The sequence below is a fragment of the Teleopsis dalmanni genome, chromosome 2 (genome assembly GCF_002237135.1).
Source record: "Teleopsis dalmanni isolate 2A chromosome 2, ASM223713v2, whole genome shotgun sequence".
NCBI classification, from domain to species: Eukaryota; Metazoa; Arthropoda; class Insecta; order Diptera; family Diopsidae; genus Teleopsis; species Teleopsis dalmanni.
This window is the reverse complement of record NC_051847.1, coordinates 187,323,758-187,341,964: the sequence shown is the minus strand read 5'-3', so window position 1 is coordinate 187,341,964 and position 18,207 is coordinate 187,323,758. Positions and strand designations below refer to the sequence as shown.

At 28.1% G+C, this 18,207-nt stretch overlaps 2 protein-coding genes across 3 annotated transcripts; one reads left to right on the top strand and one right to left on the bottom strand.

The window, feature by feature from the left end:
- The first annotated feature begins 2,391 nt into the window (after positions 1-2,391).
- Positions 2,392-4,080, top strand: LOC119678490 (bifunctional arginine demethylase and lysyl-hydroxylase PSR). The gene has a single exon (XM_038090347.1). The coding sequence runs from the start codon at positions 2,533-2,535 to the stop codon at positions 3,739-3,741; it is 1,209 nt and encodes a 402-aa protein (XP_037946275.1). The 5' UTR covers positions 2,392-2,532; the 3' UTR covers positions 3,742-4,080.
- Positions 4,081-7,473: 3,393 nt separating this feature from the next.
- Positions 7,474-17,006, bottom strand: LOC119678489 (GTP-binding protein SAR1b). Of its 2 annotated transcripts, none has more exons than XM_038090346.1 (6): positions 16,864-17,006; positions 15,735-15,842; positions 13,071-13,190; positions 12,937-13,002; positions 7,699-7,934; positions 7,474-7,625 (listed from the first exon to the last, which is right to left on the bottom strand). In XM_038090346.1, the coding sequence occupies exons 2-6, from the start codon at positions 15,775-15,777 to the stop codon at positions 7,509-7,511; spliced, it is 582 nt and encodes a 193-aa protein (XP_037946274.1). In that variant the 5' UTR covers positions 15,778-15,842; positions 16,864-17,006; the 3' UTR covers positions 7,474-7,508. The 2 variants fall into 2 exon arrangements, with proteins under 2 accessions (XP_037946274.1, XP_037946273.1); XM_038090345.1 differs by lacking the exon at positions 16,864-17,006 and adding an exon at positions 15,921-16,056.
- Between the last annotated feature and the right edge of the window lie 1,201 nt (positions 17,007-18,207).

Genomic DNA, 18,207 nt, shown 5'->3' with positions numbered 1-18,207 from the left:
CTTCCTTATTATATTATTGGTGATGCAGCTTATCCGCTTTGTAACTGGATTATGAAAAATTATAGGGACGAGTTAACTGTTGAAGAGACATCCTTCAACTTATATTTGAATCAAGCACGAATTGTTGTGGAGCAAGCATTTGGTCGCTTGAAAGGAAGATGGAGAATACTTTATAAGAAGAGCGACCTGGATGTTTACAATATGCCGCATGTGATAATAGCGTGCGGAATTCTTCACAATTTTGTAGAGATATCTAAACAACGTTATAATTTCTCTTGGGATGTAGAAAGAATCCATGATGAAAGTGAATATCCCCAACCTGAACAGATGTACAATCGACAAAATTCGTTGTCCGGACATTTTATGCGAGATCATATATGCGCGTACTTGGCAAGAAAATTTCCACTTTTACATAGAAACAATTAAAAAAATAATGTAGAAAAAACCAATTTTTAATTAATTAATTTATACGTTTATTTATAACTAACAATATAATATATATAATATAATATATTTATAACAATTTAAGCTTAATAATAAATTTAAATAATTGAAAATAATAAATTTAATATTGAAATATTGAAATATTTTTTCAAATAGAGAATAAAAAATAAATAATTTTAATTAATTTAAATTCTGCGATGCAATTAGACCTCTGATAGCACTTTCAATTGTCTCATTGCTACTACGCACCAAATTTTCATTGTGCTTACGCTGCTATTCCTGCATTTTCGTTTCCCAGTCACGCTGTTTTTCCGCTTCCTCGCTAAAGAATTTTTCCTGGCGGCTAATCATAATTTTGCATTCGCGAGACCAACTTTCATGAAAGCTGGACAGTGCCTTTGCGTAACTTCCTCTGCCGTTCGATCGATCTAGTCGAATTTGCGTTGTGGTGGTATTCGATGAAGTTCACGTCGAAGGCAAGTCATCTATTCCTAACTCCCAATTCGTTTCATCTGCGTTATTCTGCGGGTTCAAAAATGCGGATGTTGAAGGCAAATCAAAGTCTGAATTGTGCTCCTCTGCGTTGTCATTTAAATATTCTTCATTCCATTCACCTGCAATTAAAAAAATTAAAGTTCGGTAAGAAGATATTTACTTGTATGATTCTTCCTCCCCTTTCATCCAATTTTTTCTTTTTATTTCCCTTTTCTCCATATTTTTAGTTAGTGTTATTTGTAATAAAATTCAAATTATTTGCACCTATTCACTGTTAACAGCTGACAATTCAAACCTTAAACTGCTTTTAAGGTGTTTACGCAAAGCGTAAAAGTGACATTTCTTACTAAAAGTGATGTTAAACTACTTTTAGTAAGCTAAAAATGCTTTTAAGCAAAATTCAATTTAGGGTGTTTACGCGATCTTAAAATCAATTTTAAGAGCCTTAAAACAACTTTTAAGGCTCGCGTAAACGTAGTGAGTGACAGTTAAATTTAATGAAACAGGGAAAATATTTTGATAGTAGTGCAAATTTTTAAATTTTGAATATAGACAAAAAACTGTAATTGTTATTAATTTGAAATAGAGTGAAAAATAATAACTCACATACTTAAAATCCACTAAAACTAATAAAACTACTGAATTCCATCCTTTATAGTTATATTAATCAACTTTTAAAATTTCCAAGATACAAATGGTGTTTGGAGCATGCAAATTTTAACATAATTAACATATAAACATTCTTTTTGTAAATAAAAAACATATGATATCCTTAATTTGTGCAGTATGACCATTTTTCAAATTAATTTAATTTAAAAAAATTTGGCTGTCTGAACATAGTATTAATATCGTGAAAATGAAATTAAGTTAATTTGGAAAGTGTTCATACTGCCCCAAATTAAGGAAATCATATGTGTTTTATGTATGAATAGCCCCATATACCTTCTAGCGCATTGGTGCTTACTGGTAATTGGTAATACATAATTTATATGAAAATTATAAAATAAGTGTTTTTAAATTTACTAAAATTACTAAAGCGTGAAAAAATTTTTTTTTGCTGATATTTTTATTTTTTATATATATATTTTTTTATATATTTATTTTATGTTTCTTGTATATTTTTGTTATGTATTCATTATTAATCATGAAAATTAAAAATTTAAATATTTAAAAATTCTTTTAATTATTTTTATAGATCGAAATCCTGATGATAGAGTTTAATAAAAAATATTAAAGTTTTCTTATTTAACAAGAAGGGACCTGCAGTCAGAATAAAAATATATAAAAAAACAATTTTTATTTTATATATTAAAATATTTTTCTTTTAAAACTAAGGTTGATGATTTTACTTGTTGAAACTAATTAAATGCGCATATAATATGAATATTACAACTTGTTGTTGTTCTGTTTGTTTAATGTGCAACATAATGTGTTGGCAACACTTTTTTCTACATGCAGCTTGTCACGTACTCGCACAATACATTCGCGAAATGGTTTGTCAGTTATATTTGCACATTTAACAGGTCATTGGTGTTCCCATTAATTTCTTAAGAAAAATCTCAGCATTTTGAAAACCCACCAATTTTACAAATAATGAGCGATGAATTTAAACTGCCAAAACGCTCGAGAAAACGTTTGCGTGAGGTGAAACGAAAAGCACGTCCCGAATTGGGTGACAAAGAGGCGTGGACGGCGTTGCGCTATTATGAAAATTTCCAAGAATTCCGCACGTTTACAGATAATGCTGAACGCATTAATGAGAAAATTGTTTCCTGCGAGGAATTTATACAGCGCTTCGAGCGACCATATAAGCCAGTAGTGATTGAAGGATGCCAAGAGGGTTGGCTGGCACTGGAAAAATGGACAATGCCTCGTCTATCAAAAAAATATCGTAATCAAAAATTTAAATGTGGTGAAGATAATGAAGGATATAGTGTTAAGATGAAAATGAAGTATTATATTGAATATATGCAAGCAACTCAGGACGATAGTCCATTATACATATTTGATAGTAGCTTCGGTGAACATCATCGCCGCCGTAAACTATTGGAAGATTATACAATACCGAAATATTTTCGTGATGATCTCTTTAAGTATTGTGGTGAAGAACGCAGACCGCCATATCGTTGGTTTGTGATGGGACCCGCACGTTCAGGCACTGGCATACATATTGATCCATTAGGGACGAGTGCTTGGAATGCTTTAGTGCGCGGACATAAACGGTGGTGTTTATTTCCAACGCAAACACCTAAAGAATTGCTGAAGGTTCCCGGTGCTGTAGGTGGAAAGCAACGTGATGAAGCCATCACGTGGTTCAGTACCATATACCCACGTACAAAACAAATTGATTGGCCAAAAGAATATGCACCTATTGAAATATTACAAGGTCCTGGTGAAACAGTATTTGTGCCTGGCGGCTGGTGGCATGTGGTACTCAATTTAGATGATACAATAGCAGTTACACAAAACTTTAGTAGTCGCACGAATTTTCCAGTTGTTTGGCATAAGACTGTGCGTGGCAGACCGAAGTTATCGCGTAAATGGTTGCGAGTGTTACGAGAAAAAGAACCTGAATTAGCTAAAATCGCTGAAGGTATTAATATCGATCAAAGTACTGGATTTGCTTCAGATAGTTCAAGCAATTCGAGTTCGTCGTCAAGTTCCTCGTCTTCTTCAGACAGCGAAGGCGGCGATGGTAGTTGCGATAGTTGCTCCAACACCGACAGTGGGCAAGAGAGTCTTACAGCTAAAAAGAAGAAAAAACGACGCATGGGTGGTGGTGCGATGGGTGCCAATTCATGATGTTCAAAGTGTTTTGTTGCTCATGAGTCCGGTTCTGGTACAGATCTCGGCTTAGCAAAGCTGTTAGAGAACCGACTCAAATTGCGACTCTACACTAAAAGTTAACATTTGTAGATATTTAACGGGCCAATGATTAAAATATAAAACACTATCAGAATCTTACACTACTCCTCTGGCTTCATAGACATAGAAATTCGTAATAACTGAAACTATTTTGAATATTTTATTATACAATATTTAAACTCACCACTGTTACAATAGTTAATTAAAATAACTTAATGCCAATTTTAATTTAAAGAAAATAGAACTGAATAAATTTAATTATTTATAATGAACTACTAATATAAATAAATCTCTTTTATTTGTATAAGATTGTAACCGTTTTGATGAGTAAAATTATTTTTATGTTTAAAAAATTAACAAACTCACTTCGTATTCAGATGACAAGTCAATAAGTTTTTATAAAAGTAGAGTAAAGCAAATTTTTTTTCTTCAATTTTCTTTGATTTGGTCTAACAATTTTTTAACCTATCAAGCCGCTATAATAATATAATCTGTCTAGTGTTTTAAAATAAACCGTTATCTTGGTCATTAGCCACAAGTTTTAGTTGCAAGTGTCTTTGCTCCCAAACGTTTCTTCAGATTTGGAAATAGTCACAAGAGACGAAAATTGGCGAATATGCTGAAGTAGAGGAAATTTTGCAGCTGATTCTCTTTTTCCCTATCTATGAAAACCATTGTTGCAACCTTCCTTTTAATACTTACTTACAGTATTTATTTAGCTTTTCTTACTCAAATTAAATGTGATTATAGGACCAGCTTACATTTAGAAAAGAAAAGAACTGATGAGAAATGCTGTCTCTTTATATCCGATACCATCGTCATTCTGATTGGACATCATTCCATGGTTAATCCTAAGGAACTCGTTTCAATCATTACTATCATAGCTTTTGGGTCTGGGAAGATTAATGTCACTCATCTATATTGGCATTCTCTGGCTCTCGCCAGATATCACTAGTAAAAGTATTAAAGAAATTAACTGTTTTATTTAAAAAAAGAATATTTTTATGATAGTTTCTAAAAACAGTGAGTCTTCCTCAAAAACTGTTGCATCTTAATAATCTTTCTTTTAGAGTCTATGTGAGCTTTAGGTCTTTTTCTAGAAACATAATGTTGTTATTGCAGCCTTCAAGGATCTGCTCGATCTTTTGGGTAAACAGCATTTAGTCCTAGAACCCTCAATTTTTTTTAAATTTTAATATTAATATTATATATTACCTATATAGAACAGGCTTCCTTATAGAAATCAGTCCTTATTACCAAGAACACTAGAAGCAAAATTCAAATAATGTTATGTTTAAAAATTAGAAATGGAAAGAGAAAGACTATGTGATTCTCTATTTTCTAGAGAAGGAATATGACATCTTTGGTTGTAAATAGTTACATATTTATGTATGCAGCCGTTATATTATATATACTAATAAAATTTTATATTGCTGAATGAAATTTCGGTTGATTCTCTATAGTTTTCCAGCGCACATAACTGTCAACTACAGATTAATGCATATCATCATATCATATACCAATCAGTGATAGATAGATAGATACCTCTTCCTTAATAATTTAATACAGAAAATTAAAATTAATATTTTTTAGTATTTTCTTCCTTTGGCACAATCCTAGCTATGTCATTGCATATAATTATAGATAGATCTAACATGGTTTTCATTATAAAAAAATCGAGTAGTATAATAGTATATAATAGTCCAGTAAACTTTTTGTTAAAGTGTATATATATATACATTAGGGTGCCATTAAGGTATATGGGCAATTTTTTTTTCGTAAAATCGGTTGACGGCACCCCCCAGATCGGTTCATTTTACTAAAAAAATAATCTGTGTAAAATTTTAGTTCAAATGGATAAGTGGAAATGGTGCCCCAAGAGCCTCAAAGATTGAAAAATAACAATTTTTTCCATAAAATTCATCTTTGATTGCTTATATCTTCGACATATTTAATTTTACATAAAAACTGTCTTCCCAAAAGTTATAGATCTATTTAAAATAAACAATTCACTCATACAAAGGTGCCGCGGGCAATTTTCCAACTTTCGAAAATTAATGGCACCCTAATATACATACACTATATGCACTTTTTATTATTTTCTAGGCATTTTTAAGAATTTGTAGGTGTTGCTGCAGTAGTTGGTGCTGAATGGCACTTTGTCATCGATGTCTGGTAACGACTTCGGCATATATATCTCAACGTTTTAGGTTTCAGTATAAATTTTATAAATATAAGTAGTCGCAACGAATGTGGTCTATTAAAAAATTATATTCTTATGTGCAATGTTGTTTTCAATAAAGCAAAATGCCAGGAGTATAGACATACATATAGACTCATTACGTAGATGACAGAGTCAAATCAATTTATATTTTAGAGTATTTTTTGTGGATAAAAATTTGATTTATATTGTAAATATTTATATTAAAATATAACATAAAGTTTTAGATCTAAAAGGTCGATAGCGATCAAGTTAAGATGGAGTAGATAAATTTTAAATAAAGTTAGGATAAATTAGATAAGTTTCAGATAAAGTTAAGAACAGAAATTCCTAACATTTAGAGTAAAAAATATATCTTTTTGCATGTTTCATATTCCGATGAGTGCAGAAACCTTGTATAATTAATAATTAAAATAGGACAACATAGTTGATGATCCTATAGACTGATTGTGCTCTCAATATAGATAGATACTTCTCTTAGATAGATAGATAGATATATAGATAGATAGATATATATATAGATAGATATATATATATATAGATAGATATATATATAGATAGATAGATATATAGATAGATAGATATATAGATAGATTTCAATAAATAAACCAGGTATTTTAAAGCTTTAGATAAAGTTTAGAACATTCATTTCTAATATGTAGATGAAATAATATATTCGCTGGGATAATCGACAAGTCCAGAACCTTCGTCTGGTGAGATAAATTTCCGATATATTAATGTGTACATATCTAAACTCATATACAATATTTTTCGAAAACAAAATCCTACATTACAACAGTTCCATTATATATAAAAGTTCTATATTTAACTAATTTACGATATGTGGAATAGTTTAAATTTTTAAAAAATAAAATTTATTAAAAGTATTTAATTTTTTTAACATAAAAACGAGAAGAAAAATAATATAGAAAAAATAAAATTTAAGCTAATTAAAATAAAATGGAAATCGCATAATCGAATGTTTAAAAATAATTTTTTGTATAGTTTTAATTAATATATTAAATAATCAATTAAAACAATACATTTATTGAGTATAGAAAATTGTTAAGTTGACAATGCAACCAACAATAATCCCAAAAATATTTATGGCTGCATAAGTTAAAAAATATTTTAATTTGGAAAAAAAAGTATTTAAGATTAAAACAAAAAAATTGCAAAGAAAAATTCTTCGAATGTTGGTTTTGTGTTTAAAAAAATTTTTTAAAATGGAAAAAAAATTAATACAACTCTTATTATTGAATTTTATGCAGTTGTTTTTTATTTTTACGGTATAAATAAAAATTGCGCCATATTCCCTTATTTATTGTTGTTTTTGTTTAAATTTATGGTTGTTTTAACAGCCGCATTTTATGGTAAATTTCTTTTTTATGCAAGCATGCAATTATGTACATGTTGTTGTTGTTATAATTATTCATTAATTTTTTTTAAAAAAAATCTTCATTGTTACATGTTTTCCTAATTTTTAATCAATGTACTGCGCTAACCAACGGAAACCTTCACCATAACCTTGCCTTTTCAACACAGAGCACATAAATAACTCTAGAGGACGTCCGGGTAGATCTGAACGTGCTACTTTACCCTGTAAAAAAGAAAAGAAATAAAAATTTTTTTTAGTATTTTTGTTGTTTTGTTTAAAATAAATATGGGTTTACCTTGCCAGTGGTCACTTGATATAGACCAAACACATTCCTTAGTTCATCTTCACTGGCTGCACCGGGTTTATCGATTTTGTTGCCCAATATTAAGACGGGACAATTTGACAGCGCATCGTCTGTTAGTAAAACATCCAATTCATTTTTACTTTCTTGGAAACGGCCACGATCCCAGGCATCTATTAAGAAGACAATTGCATCTACAGCTGGGAAGTAATCTTTCCAAACTCTACGTGCTGAAATGAGAGAGAGAGAAATTGTAACCATAATTAGTACAAAAATAAATAAAAAATATAATATATAAAATAAAAAGTTTATTTATTATTAATAATTAAATGTTTTGTCTTATGACAGGAATTCTCTTCGAGTAGAAAAGAGGGTAATATTGAGAAAATTTTTATCTCGAAAAATTTTTTTTTTAATATGGTAAATTCTTGATATGATCGAAGACCCGTTTTAATACCGCGAGATATCCATAATTAAACCAAAAACATAATTTTTAATCAGGTGAATTTTTTAGATGACCATAGATCTGTTTCGGTTGATAATGCTTTATAGGTTAGGCTAAGAGCTTTATGCACTGCGACCAGCTTGATCTATTGTGCGCATACAACTGTTTTGGATACTAGCAAAAATCTATATTATGTTGAAGCTATTTGAGCCAGTGCACTTTTGCACTTTTACTCTATCTTAACTCGAGGTATTTTTAAAACCCCTCTTTACGCCTTGACTGGATTATTCTTTATCATTTCATCAGACTAAGCAATAATTGACCTCAAATCTGCATACCTCCCCGAGGAGCCTGTAACCATTTTGAGATTTGATAACATGGTTTTGGTAAGTCTGTTAGTTTCGCAAATAATTTCAGAACTCTATTCTTTATGTATTTTTTGATCGAATCAATCTTGAGGTCCCTGAGGATGTCATTCGTCCTAATGTACAATGGTACTTTGAAGAGCCTGGCTTTGTGCAATTTTTAGCTGTCGAATAGTAGTTTGAAGCTTTGTTAAACGCTACACATCCATATAGAAGTGACGGACAAATTATTTGATTATATATCAATTCCCTGTTCTTAGCATTGAGATTTTTATAATCTATAATTGTCTAATTATAAACTTTTAAGTTTTAGTGTGAACGAAAAGTACATACGTATCTAAGTCAATTTTATCTGATACTTTGGCGATGTCAATATCGTATATTTAGTTAACTATTTATAATACACTTGTTTAAGTTCACACATATTAAATGTAAAATTAATTATATGAATACATTTAATGACAATTAAATATTAATTATTAATTCAATAAACGCGTCAGTTGGACAAGAATTCATCGGTAAGAATATAGTTATATAAGTAAAACTATGGAGGGACAGTGTAAGACATGTGTATAAGATAATAAATATATCTTATACAAGGTATACAGAAAATTTAAATTTTTAATTAAGTGGTTTTAAGTAAAACCAGATGTTTAAGAAACTTAAATAATTATATATGATTATAATTATTGTGACTACTGTTAGAAGCTATAAAGACATAGGAAAAACAAATTAAATTAAAAAATATATGACTACTATTTTAATTAAAAAAAATGTGGTTTTTATATATTTCATATATTTCAATTTATAAACAAATGGTTGCAAAAATAATAATAATATAATTATTATTATTAATAATTCAGAATATATTTTATTTTAATTTAATAGCTTAAATATTATTATTATTATATTTCTGAATATTATAATTTATAATATATTCATATCCGGTACATAAAAAACATAAACAATTTTTTTAAAATCGTATATGCTTATTTACTTATATGCCACATCTAAACATAATAAAACTAACAATAAATAATTTCATAAATCCTAATAAAATTTATATTAATTTTTAAAATAAAAAATATTAATAGAGTATCATATATTATTATTACCGAGTTCGCGATAAAACGAAATTGTTTTACAAGAAAGACAGAGAAATATTAAGAATGCGTTGGAATGCTGTTGAGGGTCCCTATATTGATTATAAACATTTTTGAATATTTAAAGTCAATTATCGAGAGATTCTAATGCGAGTAGACTACAGCCACTCATATAACAATGTGATCAAAAATGACTTTACAATAATCTTTTCCCGATACTATATAGTTATGCTAACATATCTTCCAATTCTGTGAAAATGGTTCAAGGGTCCCTATATTGATTATAAACATTTTTAAATATTTAAAGTGTTTGTTCGAGATATTCGAATGCGAGTATATTACAGCCACTCGAGCACTTATAATCATTAATATACATTGTGATCAAATAAGACTTCACAATAATCTTCTCCCAATTACAATATAGTTATGATAACATATCTTCCAATTCTGGAAAAAGGGTTCAGGTTCAGTATACTACAGCCACTCGAACACTTATAATCATTAATATATATAATATTGTGATCAAAAACGATTTCACAATAATCTTCTCCAGATTGCAATATACTTATGCTAACTTTACTTTCATTCCTAAAAACAATTGTTAAAGTCGCTTTCCAGAATAGTCTTCAAAGCATGCGGGGAGTCGGTTATTATCTTCTTAATCCTATTAAAAGTAGTTCGCTGTAGCTGTTTCTAGAGTTATGGGAATAACTAAAATCCAAATGTGCTTATGCAAGCAAATACAATGATTGTAAAATGATAAGTGTTAACTTCTTAACGAAATAAACAATAGTCAATGTGCCATTTAACAGCAATAAAAACAATAAGAATCAGAAATATAAGGGTATAAGGGCAAGAATATTAAAAAAAAATATTAGAATAAAGTGCCAGCCAACAGCACTCAAAAAAATGAAGAATTAACTGATAATATAACAAAAAAAAAGCTTAACCATATGTAATGTTAAATATTGATAAAATAATTTAACAAGTGATAATTAATAATAATCACAATAGTTTAATTATAATTATAATTATTAGTTATAATTATTAATTATAATTAGTTATTCTATTTCATTAAACTTTTAGCTATTGCTAAAGGTATGTCGCTATAAATTATTTTATTAACATTATTGTTAATTAATATTTATTAATGAGTAAATAATAGAAATATATTTAAAGTGATAGAGCAGTATTTTCTGACTTTAAAATTTCTGTAATAAATTATCTCTAACTCATTACACTGATATACCATAGTTTATTATAATTTCTGTCATTAGTTGATACTTTGTTGTTTATGAATTGTTACTATTTTTAGTTAAAATTACATATTAAAATATATTATCAAAATTATCTATTGAAACGAGTCGTTAATTAATATTTATTAATATGAGTAAATAATAGAAATATATTTAAAGTGATAGAGCAGTATTTTTTGACTTTAAAATTTCTGTAATAAATTATCTCTAACTCATTACACTGATATAGTTTATTATAATTTCTGTCATTAGTTGATAACTTGTTGTTTATGAATTTATACTATTTTTAGTTAAAATTACATATTAAAATATATTATCAAAATTATCTACCGAAACGAGTCGTCGACGTCGTCGTCTCTTAGGGTGATACGATAATGATACATATATACATATAATTTAATCAAATAAATATATGTATATTTTTTTAAAGCACGTTACATTGCATTTTATACTTCTTATCAATTATTGAGTTTAATTCTAATTATTAATACGAGAAGTACGTGCAAATAATAATTTTACTTTTCCTTTAGTATATCAGTATTTGGTAAACAATATTTGCCTAATCATTTAGTGAATGTGATATTTCATTATTTTGGTTATCGGCATTTGTTGTTTAGGTGGTGTTTGGTGTTTGATATGACAAAAATGAGACAGGTTTTTAACCTTAACTACAAGAAAGCTCTTACTAGAAAATAGACAATCACTTCGTTCTTTGTAGTATTTTTAATGATAACTATAATTACTTGAAGGCGAAATTAAGTAATCAAATTACGCAATCCAATGATTTACATAATCTAAAATAAAATTTTTATTTTAATGTAATTAAATATTAAAATATGCCAGCCAAATAAATAATAAAACTAAAAAGAAGGCAATTTTTTTTAGTGATAAAGTAAGTAGGTCTCTGGTTAATATGGAAATAGATATTCTAGATCAGCAATGTGCTTAGAAATCTATAAAAAGACAAAGCAACGCTGTAAACAATAAATAAATAATCATATATTCATATTGAAATTGTGCAGTACTGAAATTTGTAGTACTCCGTATATGACTTTAGAATATAGTCGAATTATTGGTTTAAATAAAAGCTTTTTAAAAAAGTCTATTATTTAGCTGTTGACCAATCAGCCCGTTTCAAAAACTAAATTATTAATTAATAAAAAAAAATTACATTAATTGTTTGAGTAATGCATTAGTGCTTGCTGATGAGCATTGCTGTTTGCATATTGCACTTTATTGCTTTGCTGGCCTATCCACAATGATAATAAGTTTTTATATACATACAGTCGAGTAGTTGATGAAAATATGTTAAAATAGTAATTATTTACGGATTCAAGCTAAGCATCGTATAACGGACTTAGACAATCTATTTCTAATCAATTCAAAGAATTTGTCACTAAGCTATGTTCATCTGTTTATATTTTTAAAGAAAAATATGCCCAAAAATGCCAATAGTGCTTATTTAAATGTGGCGACATCGCTTGATATCACCAATGAGATAGTGTTTAATAAATTTTCGAGAATTTTTTATGACTATACATTTTCTAAACTTTGTTTAATAACTTAAATATATTTTTTCTTAGACTATAAAAATACACTATTATTTTTCTAAATAATTTTTATTCACATTTATAAATAATATCTGCAACTATATTACTAATTTGAATTAAACTCATAACTGCACTTCTTATAAAAAACATCTCAACTTTTTAGATTAGATAAAAATATTTAAAACAAACTTAATCGACTTAAGTAGTGATTAAAATAATAATAAAGTAAATATACTTAAAATAAACAGTATTCTGAATTTGTTAACCTGAATCTGATAACCTTCAGTTATCTGCTAACTGGAGTTTTGTCACTGTCATGGCTCCATAATCACATACATGGCTATCGGTCCACGGTGTATTGTCTAATGACAGTAACCGAACACGGTGAAGGCTAGTCACCGGAGAAACACCAAAACAAAAAGGTTCTTAGCCCTAGAGACTATAATCTATCTGATGGCATACTTTACCCCATCCCCATCCTATCCACATAAGTTGAAATAAAATTAAACTTACCTTGAGTGTGACCTCCTAAATCGAATGTAGTAAAACGCATATTTCCAATTGACAGCTCTTCCGATGCTAAATTATATCAATATAATTATTATATTATATATAAAAAAATGTATTTTATATAATGTAGAACTTACTGGGATGTAATGTTGGAACATGCTGTGCCAACTTGTCATCTTTGAGCATATGCAATAATGTCGTTTTACCAGCATTATCCAAACCCAGGAACAATAGTTTTCCAGACTTTTTCCATAATCCTTAAAAGAAACAATATTAATAAATGAGATAATAAAACTAATTAAATAAGCAAGAATCTTATTTAAAAAAAAAATGTTACAAAAAATACTTGGTAAATGGCAATGAACTTGAAAACCAGTTAAAAGTGCTGTCTCAACATTTAATAAAAAAAAATGTTCTTGATAATCTTAATTTTTTTAATTATTTAAAAAAATGTTTACCAAGTTAAATTATTAAAATTGTAAAAAACAAAATTCTTAAGAATCAATTAAATTTAATTATATATTATAGGTTTAACGGAATTAGTAATTTGCAACACGTCATTATTATCTTTATTAACAAATTCTTCTTCGTTCATATCTTATTACCATAATTTTTTATCAAGCTGAAGCTGTTTGTTTGGTTTATTTATATGACGTGTTCTTACACCATTGGAAGATGGATAGTTAATTCGATGGTTTGGAAATTCTTTACATTATAGAAAATGTACTTAAGCTTCTTCAATTATAACAGAATGCTGAGATTAGTTTTTCAGTTAATTTTTAAATTACAACCATTTTTCTAGTAAAAGAATCAGTTTAATATACTGAAATAGAAACTAGTAAAAACTCATAGAACTTTAAGAAACTATAATTAAGGGCTTCACTGCTTACTTAGAAAAAATCTTATTCATTATTTAGATATTATAGATTATTAACAAAATTTTAAGAGAAATGATCACAACTGATTACTGTAAAAGGAAATCAATAGATGTAATCTAAACTAAAAGGGAAGCAACCATCTATATAAAATATTATACAATATAATTTTAAATATACAACAGAGATTTTTATAATTAATTTAAAGATTTCATAATTATTTTAGTCTCGAATCATAAGAGAAGTTTCAATAAAAACAACTACAAGGAATACAATAGAGTATAAAAAAGGAGATATCAAGGTGATATTAGAGAGCTCTAATATTGTTTACAACATAAAACTATAAGCTACCTTATATTGATTATTAAGAAATCTAGAAGTCTTCAACTCGAATGACACTCCAATAAGTTTAACTGTATATATTACATATAATGTAAGAACTTCTATATAATGTTAAAGATCTTTAAGAAATCTAGAAGACTTGTGTTTGACTTCTTAAGAATGATCTTAAATCCACGATGAGTGAATATAAAAAGGCAGAATCTTTCTTATAAACCTACAAAATCAGATAATTATTTAATTTTTAGTATTTGTAATTTCACTAACTGTAATTTAACTATATCACAAAATTAGATTCTAAGTTATTTTACGTCATTTTTGTTCTCCCTATCTTATCTTATCTTTTTATTCTAGCCTTCATATTACTGATACATTTTTTTACTTTACAAGGTTATATTTCTACACCAGTGCTTTTCAAGCCAAAGCCAGTGTTTCCGGTTTTTTCAGTAAATCGGAAATATATTCAATGTATTATTTATATTATTTAAGGCATGTGTGGAACTAAACAAAAAAAAACAGTAAAAAAATAAGTGAACTTGTTACAATCTTTAATAAAATTTTATAAAGATCGGTAAAATCATTTATATATTTTGTAAGGACTGTTACCAATAACTTTTGAAATAATAATATCGTGATTTGCAATATTTCATGGACCCATTGTGTTAATGGTAGGAATTAGTAGCGGTCCGCTTAAGTCTAAATCTAAAGGTCAGCGTACAAATAATTCCGAAAGGCATGATTGTTGCATCCAAGCTATAGTGACACAACTTGATAAATCTATGAATTTGGTTAAGTCTCTCTTGGTGAATTATGGACACTGAAACATGAAGTGGATTACAATTTCCTTCTTATAGGAAAGTCATTAAATGGTAGATGCAGTCTTATAGCATGTCTTCTTAGTAAGCAGTCAACAGTCAGCACCGATACATTAATTCCGAACAGATCACACTTTAGTTCAAAAACCTAACTGGTGTCGTTTGGACCAGATCGATATAAAGTTCTGATAGGAATGGTTAAATTTCGGCCAGCTTGGCCGTTACAAGTGGATTACCAATATCTGAGAAATAAATGTCATAGAGCAGAGTCCTGCTTTGACAAGTTTGGTCTACCCTACGATTGTCTGAGATATCCCTGTATACAGGTACAAATCTAAGCAAGACACTGACACATCTAACTAGCACGTTAGAGAAGACTATTGACATTCTGTTGGCAGTTCTGCTCATTTTGTCATTGCTATGCTTTTCAGCACACTCTTCTCGTCATATGTCAAATCCACTAGAATCAAAGAATGAAATTTATAATCCACAGTCATTTATGGCATTGTGTTCTATATAAATGTATTTATATATGTAGTATTCATAAGAAGATTATGTATGTCGCTGTATATAAAGCAGCTGATGATCGTTGTCAAGTATTCACCTTATTTTTTTTTTATTAATTTTTGCTTTGTTGGCAACTTTTCAACAATTTCATTATGAATATTTACTAATTACAGAATACGTTCTTTGTTTATTAAAGATTAAAATGTTTTTTAATAAAAGCATTGCGAACACCAAATATTTGCAAATCTTACTTATGTCCACTTACCTAAGTAACCTAAAACACCAGTGAACCAGTCCCAGATGAACATTTTTGTGTTTTTTGTTTTGTTTTTATTGCAGAGGGAAAAGGTAATATAATTAAAGAGTTGTTATGCTGAAATGGAAAGAAAATTTAAAAATTAGTTTTAGAAAAGAGTTTTATGCAATTTATTATTAATAATGACAAACAGACTAGATATTTTTTGACACTTGACTTTTCCTTATTGAAGCCTTGAGCAAATCTTAACTGCCTTGATTTGGTAGGAAAATGCTTTGTTAGAAATGCAAGTAAAGTTAAATTTTAGTTAAATTATTTTCCTTTTTTTTAAGTGAAAGTTGTTCACTTTTCAACACCAAAGATAAAAAAAAATTCACTTTATTTTTTTTATATTTAAAATGTAACAAAAGAAACAAAGAATTCTAATCAAAATAGAAAAAATAGAAAATTTAAAATGCGTACAAGTTCAATGTTCATTCAAGCAAAGAATACTTGTTAAAAAAAAAAAAATTTATATAAAAAATTAAATAAAATTAACACATGTAAATTATTTGCTTTAAACGTAATTACACGGATTGATTAGAGACGGAATAGCAAAATGTGGTCTAGACGGTGTCCTTGACACGCATGAAAGTAGTTCAATAATTTTTTAAACAAAATTTAAACAAAAAAAAATATATAAATTTTTTAACGTGACAATAAACAAACTACGTTACACTGTTAAAAACAACTCAGAAATAAAACAATAAGAAAACAAGACTTTGCTTCCGTACACTGTTGGCCTATGGCCTGACACTCTGTTACACCACCTCGCACAAAACCAAGCTCCGCTCGCACTTGGCACAAATAAAAAAGAAAAAAAGGGTTAAAAATATTTCGTCACTTATTTCATAAATTGCAAGTAATTATTACAAATATGTTCCGATGATTGGAGTTTTTATATTGTTAACCTGTTCCAGTTCTTCGCAGAGCACTTAATGATTGTGTTTTCGCCTCGCCCTACCCGCACTAGACTTGACCAATCGTTGACACACAAATCGCACACAATTTCTTACTTTACTTTTACAATAAAGCACAAAACGTTTTGCAATCTTTCAACTGCTATGCATTATTTGAAATTAATCAATATAATATTTACCTACTAAATATACCATACAAATAAATTAAAAATTTTCACACACTCGTTGAAAATTTTTAATTTATATTTGGTTATTTCTGTGCTTCTGTGATAATTTCTTTTGCTGGTTAACACGACGACAACAGCAACGATAAGGCAGTCTACTTGTTGGTAATATAGTTTATAAATGTCAGACAACACGACAATTGAATTATATTAGTTTTTATTGACTATACGTAAAGTATAACTATCTCTTTTTAACTAATAGAATTTTGCTATATGTTGAAAAAAAAATTGGCACCAACTGTGTTATGCGCCATCTATAGGAATAATATGAAGACAGTACTTTGTATAAAATCAAAGCAAAAATTATTACGTTTTTTTAAAATAAAAAATTAAGATATTTAAATCACTCATAATTAGATTTATTACAATATTCAATAAAATATTTTAAATAACGAGTTTGTTTCTGTATTTCAGATTGGTATAATAGTTGTACAAAAATTATTACAATAATACAGCGTTACACTGTGAAAAATTTTATGTATGTAAAATACTTATATTGTAATTAATAGGAATTTTTTACTTCTATATGTTAATAGTATTTTTTTTATGTGGACCGGGAATATATTAGATTTATTATTTATTTAAAGGCTTTTGTGAAATCAAATAAAATGTTGTTCAGTTTTAATTTATATTATGGGAAACTAAATTTTAAACCACTGAACAGCGTTTACACTGTGATAAATTTATATAGGGCTAGTCTGTACGAATAGACTATATAATGTAAAACACTACAAGTAAATTAAACGACATAATAATATAGGCCGTGTGCGAGTTTGAGTAAATTGAGGTAAAGTAAATTTAAAATTTCTAAGAATTTTTTGCACTGCACTTAAGTAAATATTTATTTATTGCACTTTTTATTATTTTTGGTTAACAGATTTCTAATTTATTTATTTATTTATTAAAAATCTTATAAAATTTTCACAATGGTAACACCTAATTTATTTAATTATTTCCTAATATACCCTACTCGAAATTCTGGTGAATTCGTTGCATTCACAACAACATTCGCTGCATTCGCAACAACATTCACTGCCATACCGACATAATTATTCTATTTCTCTCAATTTACCATCAATTTACTCGAACTCTCACACGGCCATTAAACATAATTGTAATATTATTTTATAGCATGTTTAGATTTCGGCTTAACTTGCGTGAGTCAGCAATTTTTCCTTAAAAAAGTTAATGGGTCAGTTTTACAGTGTTCACTCATTGCACATTCACATTGTCTCATTGAGGCGGTTTTGCTCACTATAGCCATAAATGAGGTTGATCTTTCATACAAATATATTTCAT

Bases quoted from the DNA above. Each gene is read 5' to 3' on its own strand.
- LOC119678490 (XM_038090347.1), top strand. From the start codon at position 2,533: ATGAGCGATGAATTTAAACTGCCAAAACGCTCGAGAAAACGTTTGCGT.
- LOC119678489 (XM_038090346.1), bottom strand. From the start codon at position 15,777: ATGTTCATCTGGGACTGGTTCACTGGTGTTTTAGGTTACTTAG. The intron at 13,191-15,734 runs GTAAGTGGACAT...GTTTCTTTTAAG, and splicing joins TGGTGTTTTAGGTTACTTAG to GATTATGGAAAAAGTCTGGA. The intron at 13,003-13,070 runs GTAAGTTCTACA...GATATAATTTAG, and splicing joins TGTTCCAACATTACATCCCA to CATCGGAAGAGCTGTCAATT.